General features: G+C 41.8%; 2 protein-coding genes across 3 annotated transcripts; both read right to left on the reverse strand.

Annotated features, from left to right (window-relative positions):
• Window positions 1-333: 333 nt before the first annotated feature.
• On the reverse strand, window positions 334-4,320 carry mecr (mitochondrial trans-2-enoyl-CoA reductase). 2 transcript variants are annotated; one of them, XM_030072641.1, is made up of 11 exons: window positions 4,237-4,320; window positions 3,946-4,111; window positions 3,627-3,724; window positions 2,799-2,930; window positions 2,562-2,705; window positions 2,026-2,128; window positions 1,604-1,706; window positions 1,432-1,505; window positions 1,277-1,337; window positions 1,076-1,148; window positions 334-981 (listed from the first exon to the last, which is right to left on the reverse strand). In XM_030072641.1, the coding sequence occupies exons 3-11, from the start codon at window positions 3,670-3,672 to the stop codon at window positions 818-820; spliced, it is 900 nt and encodes a 299-aa protein (XP_029928501.1). In that variant the 5' UTR covers window positions 3,673-3,724; window positions 3,946-4,111; window positions 4,237-4,320; the 3' UTR covers window positions 334-817. The 2 variants fall into 2 exon arrangements, with proteins under 2 accessions (XP_029928501.1, XP_029928500.1); XM_030072640.1 differs by having other exon boundaries at window positions 3,946-4,288.
• Window positions 4,321-5,185: 865 nt separating this feature from the next.
• lin28aa (lin-28 homolog Aa) lies at window positions 5,186-16,730 on the reverse strand. Its single transcript, XM_030072642.1, has 4 exons — window positions 16,587-16,730; window positions 15,839-16,011; window positions 10,957-11,141; window positions 5,186-8,361 (listed from the first exon to the last, which is right to left on the reverse strand). Exons 1-4 carry the CDS (start codon window positions 16,615-16,617, stop codon window positions 8,142-8,144), a joined length of 609 nt encoding a protein of 202 aa, XP_029928502.1. The 5' UTR covers window positions 16,618-16,730; the 3' UTR covers window positions 5,186-8,141.
• Window positions 16,731-17,220: the final 490 nt, after the last annotated feature.

Consider the following 17,220-nt stretch of genomic DNA (forward strand, 5'->3'; position numbering starts at 1 on the left):
GACCTTTGACCTGGCGATGAGTCACTGGCCTGCTGAGCTAAATTTCCAGAAACAGATCTTATAATATTGTAAACAGTGGATTTGTATTTGTTTTTTTGCTAGAACTGTTTCAAAATTACAATATTTAAAATCCTTAAAATACTTGATTTTCTGTCAAGTATGCCAAAAAATGACAAATATTGGACATTTCTTTGGCTCGACTGGCTAAGATGCACTTCAAGGTGTAAGCATTACGTTCTGAATTAAAATCTAGTCTGGGTTCTTTGTCACATGAAACATTCCTGTCTCTGCCTGCTGTATGCACACAGTAAAGGTGAAGAAATTCCAAAAGTGACCCTAAAAAAGGAATATCAAATGTTTTATTGATTTTAATAATGACATTACTTTAACAGGATGCATCAGCACACCTTGAACAGCAATGTTATACCAACAATAAATGTTTCTATTAACAAAACAGACCGCACTTGTTCATGTTCATATTACTTGGGACCGATAAATGTTGCCAATCAAGACTGATAAAGGGGCATTATCAGGGCTCCTTGATGTCACCTGTAATCTCATTATGTTTGTAAAAGGACTAATGTCTTTTTGATTACTGTATTTGATTGCCTTTAAACTTGCGGGAGCTCAAAGTGTCATTGCAGCAGATGTAGAAGGGTCAAAGTCTAGTATCGGTCATTTATTGAGTGTGTGCTCAACTCTGGGGAGATGAATTTTACGATATGTCAGTTAGTGACGTTGCAGTCTTGTGGCTGCACCTGGTTCATACGCTGGGATCATGCCAGTGCAGTAATTGGCTGATGGAAGCTCAGTTAGGTCACATGACCAGGACTTGTTTGGCGGAGGTGAAAGGCAGCATGGCTGAGTCCAGAGCTGTCCTGTAGTCTTGGAGCCCGACCTCGGTACAGACAGGAGCTGTGAGCTTTCCCTGCCGGATGAGGGAGCACAGTTCATCCAGCATGGCTCTGAAGGCCGCTTCATCTGGGGAGAAATTTAGTTTAATGTTTTGGAAGGCCTCTTTATGGATCTTTGGTGTTAATTACACCATGTAATGGATCATTCAATACAGACTCACCATGTGAGTGATCTCTCTTCCACTGTGTGACCCAAAAGCCCCGCAGCTTCACATCCTTGAAAATAAGAGAGCTCTGGAGAAAACAAGGACAGCTGAGTAAGCAGAGCAGTAACACAGAAATGGGATGAAAAATTTCCTGGTAAAAAATTGTTTTGGGGAAACGCAAAGTCAAATCTAGAGGACTGAGAGGTTCCATCTTACCACAGGCACAGTGACAGGCTGTTTGGCCATCCCTCCATACGTTACCATGGTCCCTCCAACCCTGAAAACAATGAGAAATATGATAACTTTCATCAGCTGTCTCCTCAAAATACAAATATAACATTATATTAGTAAAGAGTATTCAACATCCTCACTGTAGGTGACGGAGAAGCTCTGTTGCACTCTTGCCTCCGACCCCATTCAGTGCCAGTTTAGGCCTTGGACACGTCTTATAGAAAAAAATATAAGACCATAATGGCACCAGGTTTACTCATCCACAAGCAAAACTGCTGGACACATTCTTTAAAACTGCTTGGACCCACAAACCTTGAACAACTCCCTCATCTCAGGCCGCCTCAGTGCCTCCTCTTTGATCACATGACTGGCCCCTATAGCCTTCAGCCTATCGCTGAGCTGTTTGAACTCTGGCCTGTGAAAGGGAAGACAGAGCAAGGAAGGCCATTACAGTCATAAACTCTGACACACAAACAAATTCTCTCTCTGTCACTCCTGGACTAAAAGACTCCACTATCACAGCTAGTTAGCCTTCAGGGAGTGGCTGATAACCTCAGCTAATGATTAGGACTGAGAACCTCCAAAATCTCCTTAAACTAGTTCATGTAAGTTATGTGTGTGTGTGTGTCTGTGTGTGTGCTGGGGTGTATACAGAGCCACAAGTCACTAATTTACAGACTTTTGCAGCATAACACAGTACTTTTAAGGAGCCAGTCTGGCGTGAATGAGTTCACCTGTCTCGGATAACGTTGATAGTGTTAATTCCCTTTGCAGCGGCAATCTGTATGACCGCCTGGCCGACTCCACTGTTGGCTGCATTCTGGATCACCGAGTCCCCTGAAAGGACAGTAGACAGAGGCAAACCTTTACCAAAAATAGGACCTCTGAGATATCCAGGATTAATAAAAAGAGGAAGCAGGTGCACTTCTCTGTCACATAATTTCAGGTGAATGCTCTGCTACAAAGAGTACAATTCGGTGTGTTGTTTCCCCAAGAGAAATTACAAAAAAAAAGGGTGGCACTACAAAAGGAACAGAAAAAGCCACCTCATCCTTTGATCATTTTGTGATCGCTTTATTTTCAGCCAAAAGCGACAAACATGCTGACGTGTTTCAGCATAAAGCATTTATCAAAGTTTCATCATACTTTGCCTCAGCAGGATTGCTGATTATTTGCGTGCCACTGGACAGACAACACATAAGTGTAGGTAAAATCTCAGAGGCTAGAATCCCTGATGTTTTGGATTAAATTGTATGTGATGGATGGACACCTGCTTTGAGGTCCTCGAAGTCAGAGAGCATCCTGAAGGCAGTGCAGGGGTTCACCCCCAGCGTAGCGGCAGACAACAAGGGAATGTCACTGGGCAGTGAGATGACATCAACCTCAGGCAACACTGCTGCTGTCCTCCACGTCCCTGCTCACACCGACACAGAGTTCATATCAAATCCCGTGTGAGGAGACACAACACTGACGCTGCAGAGTCATTCTTATCACTGAAGTTAGTTACCCAGCCCAGCATCTCTAGGAATGACCCAGTCTCCTGCTTTGAGGGACTGCACATGGCTGCCCACCTCCACGACCTGCGCCACGCCCTCGTTGCCGCCAACAGCTGGGAGGTCAGGGAGGATGGCATACGTACCTGGAAAACAGTAATGGATCAATAATTGTCAATGGATCAATAACTCTTCATGCTGGTCTTATTGGTTAAAAAATACTAATACTATGACGCTGTGCTGAAATGTCACTGCCTTTCTCATCTAGCTGGTCATTATGCTGACTTTACTGATCTTGTTTCCTTATTAATTTTCTTTTTTGCACTGGTACTGTTTCTCCAGGGTGTGTTTGGGTATCAGAAAGTAAAATTTAATACTTTTAATGAATTTTAAAAGCTTAATTTATCAATTTTTGGTCTAATCCTCTTTTGTTTATTCAAGTCTAGGTAAGTATCATTATAAGCACTACATTTTGATCATGTGTAGAGGTAAGTTTATGCAGGAATATGCTCAGTTATAACCTATATGACTCTAAGTTAAATAGTAAGCTGCTCCTGTAAGTGATCGCCATTGTTTGTTCTGCTAAGAACTTAGGACAGGCGAGTCGGCATTTTCCCCAACAGGTAAGTGAAAAGGCAGTATCAGGTTTAAGCTTTGTTTCATAACTTAACTAATTAAGACTTTATTCATGTACATTTAAGACTTGCCAAGTATTCCATGACTTTTCAAGACTTTGAAAGGACCTGCAGACACCCTGTCCCTGGCTGCTGTAGTGTGATGGATGTTTGATGAATGGGCGTGTAAATGTTTTGTTTGACATAAAGCTTTTTATTTAACGATACCTTGAATCATGTTGATGTCTGACGGATTGATCGGGGCTGCCAGCATCTTAACAAGAACATCCTTTGCCCCAACAGAGGGAAGGTCCACGTCCTCGAACCTGGCAACCAGCAAGCCCATGTCATCAAACTTGATTAGATAAAATACTTTTTCTATGATCCAACAACTCTCTAGGTATCTGTCACATCCTCTTACACGTGCATTTTATTTTACTATGATCGCTCCAGGTGGCCATCTCGCATCAGCCCATATATTTGCGTGCATCCACACACTCAGAGCAATGCACAATGCACAAGCGCACTTTTAGACTGGGATGCTTACTGGACGACTTGAGACGGCTCTCCGTGGTTTCTGTACAGCAGTGCCGAGCATGTTTTAGATGAACACCGAGCCGAATGACTAAAGTGAGAAACATGAGCTCTGCGGTGGGACCTCCTCAGCAGAGCGGCGCACAGACTCCTGCAGGCTGTCGGACTCCTTGGACAGGCTGTGTGGAGGAGCAGCGTCATTGCCAGCGTGGACATGACTTCAAAATATTTAAAAAACAAACAAACAAACAAAAAAAAAAAAACTATTGTTGTCAGTGAGATTAATAGTGTGACTTTCGCCTACCAGAGGTCCTCAAACTGCACAGGAGGCAGCCATGTTGGATTTACTCATGCTGCTGACAGGAGATGTAAACCAAGAACAGCGCCCCTAGCGGCCACACAGCATATTAATTCACTGCCATTTGTTAGTGTGCTACCCAAAGCGACCAGGAAATCACCATAAAATAAAATAAATTACGCCACTTTTATTTCAGTCAAATAAAGACTGCATAATAACAGACTGCATAACTATTATTTTGACCACTGTTCCATCATCATTTGTGTATACAGTTATTTGAAATTACAAAAAAAAAAATCTTCACCCAGAGGATATTTTTAAGGCAAACGGGTCCATTTTCTAACACAGATCAGTGTTGGTCAGTGAAATGTCTTGCAACCCACAGGGACGACAAACAGACACAAAAACGCACATGTGAATATTGACATATTTATTAGGAAATGGAGCAGATCTTTACATATAGAAACATAATCACAGTTAATACTCTGAGTAGCCTACATGCTGCTTACCATTGACAAACTAGCCATTAAATTGCCTGAGATCAAGTTAAATGTAGTCTTATGGCAGTAAACACTGATACATTCTTCAGTAATAAATGCACATTTTTTTCGGAGGTAGCTTCAGCCATTTACACTATAGATATGTCACAAATGAAATGGCTGATGGTCACAAACAAGATGTAACATGAAAAGCACACATACAACACAAGGTAAAGTGTGATACAGTATGCTTTTATGTGCTTCGCTTGTTACCCTGAGCACATACTCTTGCATGTCCTTGTATTTTTTAAGGTTCATCTAACCCATCTAACACCCAACAATCAAATAACAATTACACATCACCGGGGAGTCAAACAGGTTTGTCGCAATCAGAACATCAGAATATTGCAAACATTATAACATACCGCTTTGCCACTTTCATTCAACCTTGATCTAAAACAACGAGTATCAACGTAAGTACAATAAGTTTCCTGTAATCCAATTTTCAATGTTTTTTTTTTTTTTTTTTTTAAATTTTTAAATGGAAAGACTGGAAAGTATTCAAGTTAGAGGATCCTACTAGTACTGAGGTCATGAACAGTAACTTCAACTGAAACATACTGAAAAAAGCCGAGCCACAACACTTGCTTCAACAACCCTTGCCCTCCTTTCCTATCCTGAGCAGTTTCTTTCTTAAAAATATATATTGCTGTGTGTTTTTAGAACTTGGAAAATTTGTACGACCATCACCCAGCGCAAGAAGATCTGGGTGTGCAACAAGATCTGATGAGTGTTAAGTAAGTCGTCCATGACACATTCTTTTTTGTCATAAGCATTGATAGTCTGAAATACCATGTATTGAGATGAGACAACCCCAATTTAAATACTACTAGCCCCAATCCCTTAACAATATTCTACTACATCCCCATCTACAACGATTATAGAGGAAAAATACAATAATAGCGGAACATTTTCTTCATATCATATCATGGCATGTTATGTCAAAGAGGAGAAAATAAGGAACATCAGACTAGTTGCATGATAAGTTGACAAAGTATAAGAATATAAAAGTAAAAAAAAAAAAGCCTGTATATATCAAGATATTTATACTGTTTTACGTAACTTGCAACTGATTTCTTGACAAATATTTCTGTATTTTCCGTGGATGAGCAGAAAGGACTTTTCTGTTCCACTAACACACTCACAAGTGGACACACAACTGAGGGCAAATTATTTCAGTACCCACATCACCTTTGTCCTTTGCACTGCATCCCAACTTTGCCATGAGTGAACACTCCTCGACTCCTACCAATCAATCTGAATTATTCCCTGAGTTTTCAGATTGACAATTCCTGAGATAAGCCTGAGAGTGGAGGCAATCAACTGTATGCGGTTAATCAAAAACTAAAAAAACAAACAAACAAACAAACAAAAAAAAACTAAACATAAAAATATGAAACACATAGTTACAAAAGATTAAACTGAATATAAAAGATATTAATGCATCTTACACATGATTAGTGCAGAGTAACATTGCATTGGTTTTGGCATAGATAGAGAGATATCACAAGTGGGCCCCCCCTTGGGAAGGTTCACCGAGTATAAAAATAGAGAAAAAAAAATTACACAAGGCAAAGGAAATAAAAGTCACAGTTTACATAAGTCCTCATACTACTATGTCCCTGCTCAGTGAGTACATTATAACCCTTATAATGTCATGTATCATTGTTGCACTGCATTCATACTGCACTGAATTATCATTAAGGACAGTGACGATGATTTACAACAAGGGTTACAGAGTACAGATAGTAAAACTTACATAACAATATGAGTACCTTGATGATAAGCGTTACCCAAATAAATTCTCAAGTCAAATGTAGCTTTGAACGACATTCGGCAGCTTTCTGATGTCTAGGAGAACATTCATCGCTGAGAGGGCTTTAAAAGGAGCGAAAGGAGAAACTGCAGCACACTTGGATGAAAATAAATAAGTAGTATGATTTTTTAAAAAGGCTTTAGAATAATTTTACATATATATTAATTGGGTGTAAAAGTCTTGTCAGCTTCTCCTGTAAAACGGGAGTAAAACGCTGAATAGCTAGCTAGTTCTACATGCTCCTCCATGCAGGCTTGGTGTTCCTGAACTATTACCCTGCTAAGGGTCATAGGAGGTAATGTCTTTAAAAGCTACCTAGTAATGGACCACACTGGATGAAAACAAAAAACACCAGCCTTCCCACTAGCAACATCATGTCTGATTCTGCCTCAGTTTATTCAAGTATCAAGTGTAGAGCTAGCTGAACCACTCAGTAACTCAGTCCAGGTCAAGTATCTTACTATAGAGGTGGTGCTCTACATATATTGGGTATATTATCACATTGATTGGAATTCAGTCAAATCCAAATGTAACTACTTACAAAGTAGCAGTATTTTTGCCCAGCAGTCAACTGACAAGAGAACATACTACCACTGCGAAGCTGAGTCACATAATGCTTCAAGTTAAAAGAAAAGTTTTGTACGAATATCGGTACCAGGACATTTCTGTGTTAATAATGTAGTGCAAGAAGGATTTGATTTAATCCCAATCTACATCACAATCTCGAAAGCTGTACTCTGAGCAGAGAATATTTGGTTTCCTATCACTTAAGGATAAAAGGTTTTTGTAGCAGACCAAACACGCACCAATGAGGTAGACCGTGCACCTTAAACAACCAGCAAAATGCTGGACCAAAACAATGAAATGACTCGTATACCTCCAACCAAAAGCCAGAAAAGACTTCTGGTCTGACATTCATTTGGCCCCAGGTAATCTGGATGGTCACTTGCAATACTGGCAGATGCCAATACATTGCCTATAGCTATACCCTAAACCCCGTCCCACGCTTTTTCACATACCCGCCCATTCCCCATGCGATATGCAAACTGACATTCATCACAGAGGTACTGTCACGACTCTGTTTTGTCGGATATTGAGGTGTAACAATCAGGAAAAGAGTCAAAATGGTAAGGCAGCAAGTGTAGCTATATGCTTAACACAGTGAGTGAATATTACTACGAAAAAGCAGAGGAGGTCTAATGCCCATACAAGAGGCACAGTATGAAATGCAGAATCTACAAAAAAAAAAAAAAAAAATCATCAAAATAATCTGTTATATGGCATTATTCATTATAATCTCAAACCCCTCAATCAACAGCAGTGATTAATACATTTAAAAGACTTCCTGAGTTCAGTAGTACAGCAGTATTCCTGAGTGTTACACCAAATGAAAACAACACCTTCAGCAACATTCTTCATGAGCAATATTTTTTCAACCTGAGGTAGTTCCAAAAGCAGCCTCACCAAGTGGAAGGGATATTGTGACCCTTCTCTCCAGTAAAGCAGTTTGATTGGCCTCTGTGCTTCCCCGGCTTCCTTGACGCATATTTACTTGTTCAATCAGAGGTCTCGGGAAGCGGTGCCGAGTGGCTGTGCTCCTCCTCGTCCCCTTTCACCGAGGACGGTTTTCCCTGAGAACCTGGTGAGGACTGCTGTGCTTTGATTGGGCAGTTGGCAACCATGTGGTCAATGCTCTGGCAGAAATGGCACTTTTTGGGCTGGGGTGGTAGCTTGCATTCTTTGGCATGGTGGTCCAGGCCTCCACAGTTGTAGCACCTACAAGACAAGAAAGCATTAGATCCGGACAAATGTGATATTTGTGTTACTGGCACCTATCGGCCACTAGATGGCAATATTTCACTTAGACTGGTTTGCCATTTGACATAAATCTTGCAAGGGCATTTCAGGTCACCCTCACTGCCTTCTGAACAGCATACCCATTTGAACATCATACAGAACGTCATGCCGCTTCTTAAATGTTTAAAACATGCCAGGAGGTGTCAGATCTGTGTACTGAGTGACAACATTTTGGAAATGCAGGGGTTTTTTCAGGAGTTATGTAGTCACTTTTGAAATGTAGGTCAGTGAGTAGGCTGCAGAACTGCAAACAACAACAACAAAAAAACAGTTTATGCATGATCTTTGCACTTTAGCAGGGTCCTATTTTGCAAGACAAATGACATGGTTGTTTGCGATATCATCTCCAGGTATCAAAAGAGATTGTCCTGTTTGTCAATTTGGTTATGCTGAAATTAGGCCTCCCACTGCACTCTATTGTACCAAAGAGAGATCCATTTCATCGGCATTGAACTGAAGAACTGAACACAGTGAGGGGTCAGTGGTAGCCATCAGGGGTGCCATCAAACACCTCTGTTCAAACACGGGCTATAGAATGGCCACGCGTGCAAGGGTGGAAGACAGATGGGAGGTGGGCGTGGGGCGGCCAGTCAACGCTACTGTGGACCCTCTGCCACCATTGTGGCGGCAGATGAGTTTTGGACGGGACGGCTGCCAAGGGGTCAGTGCGTCTTTGTACCAGTGGCCGTTGGGGTGGCGTCAAGGTCTATACCATCACAGAAGCTCCCTATAACGGCATCGATCAGGGAGCAAGCGCAGGAAAGGGGAAGTACTCCTTTGTCTAAAAATGCTGCAGTAATGACCTCTGAACCCTGACCCTCCCACCCCAGCCCCCTCCTCAGTTCTCTAACCCCCAATCCCATCCCAGCCCCCATCCCACTTGCATTTACTCATATACTGTTGCCATGACAACAGTGACCTTTCACCCCCCTGCTCAGGCTCTTGCATCTGTTATCAATTAAATGGACAGGAGCTTTTTCCCTCCCTGAGTCATATATACATTCACTAAGGTGGTCTATGAAACGCAGACTGAAAAACAGCAGTTCAGTTTGGTGGCTTACAGTTGTCGCATTGTCATACAGACTGCCACCAAAACAACAAACAACAACAACAGGCCAGCTGGCTATTTTTCAAAATGGAATAATGTACATTGCTTACTCATTGCTTACTCTATCCATGAGCTGTATGAATCGATTATAACAATCCAAATATGTCATATAAATCATAAACAAAAAACTACCCAAGACTATGAAAACCATCCATTGTTGCATAATGAAATAATTCTAGGGGGAAATTATATCTGCTGCCAGGATCAGTGTGCTCTAGGGAGAGTTATCGAGCCACAGCGGGCCTCCCAGGACTCTTTGAGGCGGTAATGATCTCCGTTCTCACACTGACTACTCTCTGGCTCTAATCACATCTGACAGAGGGGTGAAGTTGATACACCTCTAACCTCATGCTATTGATATTCAAAGAATGACCCAAAATGATGCTCCCCTCAACACTCGCTTTCTGCTACAGGAAAGCACATTGTTATGATCAGATGAAGACCCGGGATGCTAAAAAGGTATTTCGGGAATAAAAAGACGCGTACCACCAGATTGGCCGCCAAATATTTAATACAGAAATCAACATAGTTAACGTATAGCCAAATTCTGGTTTATCAGTTATTCCAATACAGTAGCACGGTATTATGTGGCCCTGAGGTTGTGAATATTGATATACCTATCGAGGACACATGTGCACATTCAACTAAAGTAAAAGACATTACAGTCATGAAATTTGCAGTTATTCATTTTTGTCTCTGCAACAGTAAGGATAAGATTTTGCCCATGGTTATCACATGGCGTAAGATAGAGCTGATACAATCTTACGTTCATAATTCTCTAAAGGAATACAAAAAAGAGGAGGAAGTACGGTATAGTAGTTTTAACTATGGCGATTTATATTAGTGTTATTTGAATGTTTACCGTTCTAGTTACCACTTGGGTTTTTGGAGCTACAAATCATACTAGTGGAAAAGGTTTTGGAAGAGAGAGAATCAGTGGGTGTGAATACACAAGGGGCCTACAGATTTAAACAGTTATTGATCCAGGTCACACGTCAAGCCTGCTGGTGTGACCCCAGCTAGGACCACGGATGGGGGTTGGGGTTGAGGGAGAGGAAGGAATATAGGGAGAAACTAAACACATCTGACCCAAAGTGGACACTACAATGAGTTAGACTGAAGATCTGTGTTAAGTTAAATGTAGTGGCACATTCCAGCTGTATGATAAAATATCTCTTCTCCATGTAATATGTGATATGTTATGCACTTAAGCAGCATGGAAGCAGAACTGATGAAGCAGCACTTCACAACAATGCACAATACTCATTTCCACGATTCACTTGGCAACGATAATCCACAATGGTTCAAACTAATAAATCCTGTTCGTTTGTCATCGCAGAGGAGCTAAAACCTTTGTTCCCCATTTATTGAACACGTACTTTGCCAGAGATAACATTCCTGCTTACCTATCTCCCTTGGAACGCCGTTTCTGGACGTTCTTTCCTTTGGGTCTCCTCTCACTGCCCACACAGTGGATGCCCCCTGGTCCTGTAACTCTCTGGGACTCCAGGCCCTTTGACGACTTCTTGAAGGTGAACTCGACTGCCTCACCTTCCTTAAGGCTGCGGAAGCCCTCCATGTGAAGTTTGCTCTGAATAGAAAAAGGAGGAAAGGATTCAGACTCCAAATGTTGGGGAATTCTGGGGAATTCAAGTTTTGTGGGGACTACAGCATAGTAACCTGTACTCTTTATGTGTGATGGAAGATTTCATCAGAAAAACATCACCAAGGGCCAAATGAATACTAGACCCTTTCATACATGACCATTCATGGAGAAAATTACTGCATCGTAGATTGCGACATGAATAGTCAACTTATGGTAACATGATTGAAAAACTCCCAACATGTTGTACCATCGACAGTGAGCTTGTGAAGACTTTGACCCATGACAGCAACCCCCACCCAATCCTCACTGTGTGATAGCATCAGAGCCCGATAGCACTTCAAGCACATCAAGAATCTGATGTTTTGAAGTCATCAGTATGCCTTGTCTGATAAATAAACAATCCATACAAAGTTGCTGTTCTCACTCTGCCCAACAAAGCCCTGCATAAAGGTGCTGTTGCCTAATGCTGTCATGTCTTCCCTGCTTGTTTGAGTGGTAAACCTGATGAGGATAACCTTCAACCCATCCCCCCTCCAGAGGAACAGCATTCCGCACTGCTGCCCCCACCCCCATCCCTCTTCCCACCCACATCACAAAGCTCCACCAACACACTGACCACCACCACTAAAACTGCAGGATGCAGAGAATAGTGCTAGCACTGGAGGTGGGGTGGGAAGGGAAGGGGGCTTGTAGCTCTGGGGGGTTGGGGGTCACAGGGACATTCCTTGGATACTTGTTTGGCAGAGAGGCATGCAAGATAAAAGTCGAGGCAAGCTCTCTTGGTCTGCATGATTGATATCTCCCTTTGATATCAGTGCCTGAATAGGTGACATCTTCTTTGTGATCAGAAAACCAGTTAAAACACGGTGATTTAATTTCACAGCTTGTTGGATGAATATTAACAATGCAGGGGCTGACCAATTTCCTCATTCACAATCAATTAAACCATTTGGAGAAACATTAATCCCTTAAGTGGAACAACAGACCTGCAAAAATCATGTTTGAATATGCCAAGAGCACAAAAGAATCTAATCTCCTGCCTATTTCTATGTCCCATTCCACCCTGTTCACCTTATGTGACCTTGGGAAAAGTTTCTTGCAGCCTATCCATAAGAGGAATCTATTAGAAAGGAAAGGAAACAGTGGAGGGAAGGTATGGTGTGCATTAAGTCTGCGACAGACAGACTCTGCAACATGGGAAACCACCGTCTTTAAGCTTCTTATTAAATATTGCAAACAGTTGATGATAATAGAAAGATCCTTGATGAAACATTGCTTTTGCCAATTGTGATTCCAATTTGCCTTTTTCCGTAGCTATGACTGAACTCATGAAACTCCTCTGTCTATCCAGTACAGTCAATTGCTTGCATTTGGCACTCAGTAAAACCACCCTTAGTTGAAATCAGTGATCAACAGCTGAATGCTTTATTTAGAGCAAAATATGTTTCATAGATATTTTAAAAGAGGGAAGTGCTTTGAGTGCAAAATTGCGCTTAAACATCTCTGAAGCATCAGCCTAGACTTGGTTCAGTCTCCAAAATGCATATTGTAAACATCGCAGATACAGTGATTGGTCCTTGATGTGCCACTAACAAACAACAACAACAACAACAACAACGCATGCCACCAGAAAATGAAAAGGCATCTCTCTATTCTTCTGTCATTAATTAACAAACGAAAGCAGATGAGCATCTGCCACAAAATCATAAGCAGAGTGGAAACATGATTTGCCACCCATAACATTTGGGTGGCAGCATGGAAGTCTGCAGAGCATTGGTCCCATTGTGCATCCGCCCTGGTGACCGTTAACCCACTTCCTCTCACATGTGTGACCTTCCCCACCCCCACAGAGGCCCATCCCCAGGCACTTGCCCACAGCACAAAGAAAAGTTATTTATGGACAGGTATAGGATCAAGGTATGTTCTTTAACCTGAAGAACCTGATGGTGTGGTATAGAGGCGACACTGTAAGCTCTGCCCACGAGAGGTCTGGAAGCCGAGTGAGGCAGAGAAAGACATCAGAGCTGTGAAGGACAATGGGAGGTTTGCAGCTGAGACAAAGAGAGGCTCAGTCACGGCCGAGGGGAGTGCTTCATTGGGATGCATGGCCCTATTGTCCACCTGCACAAAGGCCAGTGAACCCCGGGAGTTAATGTTCCCTGACACGCGGCCACTAATTTTAGAGCCAGGGCCTTGCCATTGCCATAACCTCCATACATCCATCATTGACGCACGTGCTACAATCTCTTCTGATGATGCGGACAGGAGGAAATCACTGGATATGCTTTCTGTTGCAAATATCATGCGAATGTTTACAGTATGACAACATAATCTATGCTAAACAGCGGACAGTGTTTATATCTCTGAGGTCTTGTGTGGGACATTGACAATCTAGATCAGGGTCTTTGTTATCTCAACTCCAGGTTTCTATGAAGGATCTGCTGCAACAATCATGGCTTCCATGAGGAGACATAGGGTTTTGGACCTACTTGGACATGTACATTTCAACTAACATATACTGGATCCATTAAAATGACGGGATTCAGTTCATTATGCCACATCACCTATTTGTTTTCGATCAAAACGGCTTGGTATCTTTGAAACTGAAGGAGTAGCAATCTGCCTCTATGTCTGGTTCAACTGAAATATATGTTTTCAATATGAGTCATTTCTAACTGACTTCCTGTGTCTATTCAAACATATTGCAATCACAATTAAACAACTGTTCCAATATGTGTCATCATAAACATTAGTCTATACAGAAGGGAGATTACAGGAAAACCTAAATGATTTGACTGTGTCAGCCGCTGCAGTTTGAATGCTCAGCTGTCACCTGAGTATGAAACCATGTGGGTTACATTATTCAGAAAAAAGTAAAATATGCCACATATGGCGGGGTAAGAGACCTACATTTTGCTACAGAAAAACGTAAAGGAAAATGCACTATGGAGGACAAACGGCTCCACAGCTCAGGGTCTTGAAGGGGTAGTGGTAGTGAAGGTAAAGGAAGTCTAAGCGAGATAAACCCCAAGATCTCGCTCCTTCCTTTAAACTAGTAAAACAAAAAAGAACACACACACACACACACACACACACATGCAAGCACACAGAGGGGGCCGAGCGGACAGCAAAGAGCCTTTAATCACTTTTATGACAGGAACCTGAGGTGAATGAGCAGCAAGTGGGGACTCCTCTCATTGAGATGCTAAGCCATTATCTTATCAGACAGCAATGGAGGGCCTCACTCACATAAGAACTAGGAGGGAAAGGCACATACCCCTCCCCCCTCTACTATATTAGCAAAGGTAAATGAAGGCTTTGGCCTAAGATGAACAGACTGAGTAGTTTTCCATCATCGGAGATGTGAGATGTGAAATGTGAAAACCCCAAATTAAGAATGCAAAAAAATATTCGAGACCCTAGATCAGGATAAAATCTAGTAATATCAAGTCTAGCACGTTTGACATCCTGCAACAAACAGTGTCACAGAAAACAAGCCACTTGATTGAGACACAGAAGTGTATTGTGTATAAAATAGTCTAAGTGATGTAGATAATATCACTTAGACTACTACTCACTTAGACATATTATCTACATCTAAGTGATGTAGATAATATGTTGTATTCACTATATGTATCACTGCCACATTTGGCCAACTTCATAAAAAAGCAAGCACGGGAAATCGTGGAAATCCTGTGCAATGGATGTATTTGGAAAATTCACATTATAGGATGTCCAAAAGTCAGTAACTTATATGGTGATAAATTATTCTGGCTGCTGACTTAATAATACAAGTTGCTCATGTCAATCATTATGTGCCAATATGATAAGGCAATTATTTAAGAATAATCTAGATCATTGGATCATATCAAGTGATATAGTGAAAACTGGTACCTACAGTAATCATCCTGGGAAAACAAAACAAACCAAACCAAACCAAAACAAAACAAAACAAACAAACAAACAAAAAAAAAAACACCGTAAATAAATAAATAAATAAATAAATAAATAAATGTATGTTTCAAGTAGGGATTAATTTCTGTGCCCCCTCCCCCTCCCATTGGAAGACCCTATATACACACATCATACATCAGTTTAATACTACAAACTGTGATGTAAAATATGAATTTACTTCAAACAGGTGTATGGCAGTTATTCCATTCTGCCTGGAAATCAAATTATTGTACCCGGCACGACTCTTTACCAGTGTGTCTCTGCGTTACCACGAGGGAAGCCGCTCAGGTCGCCTACGCCTGCAACACGTGTTCCCCAGAGGAGCAACACCCACCACACTGCAACACATTCACTTTAACTAGAGACTTATTTTGTATAGTCTTTGAAACGTACGTTTTCCCCAAACAATGGGGAAATTCTGCAGATTTGCAAAATAAAACAGCAAATAAAACTGTTTCCATATTGTTCTCAAATCAAATAAAGTCTCGGTTCTTGTTGCTGAGATAATTTTCTGCGTGGTTATAGAGCTGTTCCCGAAACAATGAGGTTGCGTTTCAAAAGGAGTTTAAACATTTTACTGGGTGGTAAAAATTTCCATTTGCTTCAGGAAAAACAATATTTCAACATTTAATGGCTTAGTGAGGTGCACGTTTTTGCAGTGTAAAGCTGCATGATTTATCTTAATTGCGTTGCAATAAAGTTTATGCTGGCCTACATGGCTGTACTACCTGATGGACGAAAACATCCACCGGCTCGTCCAGCGGGACTCCCTCCCGGCTCGTCATGGACAGGAACCCGAAGCCCATGCGGACGTTGAACCACTTGCACACGCCGACCCCGTGGAAAGACTGTGAATCCTCCTCGGTACTCGGTCCTTCATCCTCCTCAGTCTTACACACTCCTGCAATTTCAGACATGTTTTAATTAAAAACGCAGCTGAGTTCCATGCTGAAGCCGAGGCGCTCCTGACTCCCCAGGTTACCGGCGCCCCATTACCCAAAAACGCAAAAATTCAGTAGCGAAGTGTGTCTTCTGGTGGAAAACCCACAAAATGATTTCGTTTCAGGTATGATTTGCATATTCAGTTTCAATACCCTACACTAAACTAATCAGTCAACAGTTTTTTTTTTGTTTTGTTTTTTTTGGGGGGGTTAAAATTCAATTTTAAACCCCTCTTCCAATTGGAAAATAAGCAGCTATGGCATTTAAGGCCCACCTCTATAAATATATAACATGCATTTCCAGCCAAACTAAAAGAGGTTTCGGAGGCTCTTGGAAATCAGACCCTAAAGAGCATGCACTTTATTGCTAGGTATTTTGACTACATGTCTCATAATGTAACCAGTGGAAGTAAAAGGCTACATAACAGACAAACAGGCAGTTTCCCAGAAATCAAAATCCATTAACTTTTTTTTTTTTTTTTTTTTTTTGTAACGATAAGGAAAAAAGAAAGCACAGCTTCTTTTATTACTCAACCTGGAAATTCCTGGTTAGAAACAGAGCCCATGTCTTCCGTTCTGCCTTGAGTCTAAATTAGCACCCAAGTTGTATTCCTGTTTTTAGCCCTCAAACTGGGTAATCCTCGCAGACTGCCACTTTCATGCAAAATGCTGTGAAAAGCCCAAGCCGCACTGCGAGAGGGAAAGCGGGAGAGGGAGGTAAACAAAAGGGGGCTGGCAACCTATTCCCCCTAAACAGAGGGGTGGGGGGTCACCGGGCAGAAATAGTTGAAGAATCCCGCAAATAATCTTAAAGACAATGCAAGGAAACCCAGCCCCCCTTCAGAAACCACCTCGACCATTTGCAGAGATAACCAGCAAAATAGAGAGTTTGAAGTCAGCCTACCTTCTGCCATGTTTTGGAGCCTCCTGCCTTTAGTCCCAGTGTTTAGTGTTGTGTTGCCCCAAAGCGCTGGGAGATGATTTTCTTCCCCGCTCCCTCTCCAGTGCTGGTCAGCTCTGTTGGTCAATGCAAATAACCATTTCTCACCTTCAGTAACAAACCCCCCTCGGTCACATGGTTCACAATCATATTCCCCACGGATAGATTGCACATTGTATGACGAAAGACCCCGAAACGGAGCATCTAACCAATCACACCAAACATAAAG

This window comes from Myripristis murdjan, chromosome 16, assembly GCF_902150065.1.
Source record: "Myripristis murdjan chromosome 16, fMyrMur1.1, whole genome shotgun sequence".
NCBI classification, from domain to species: Eukaryota; Metazoa; Chordata; class Actinopteri; order Holocentriformes; family Holocentridae; genus Myripristis; species Myripristis murdjan.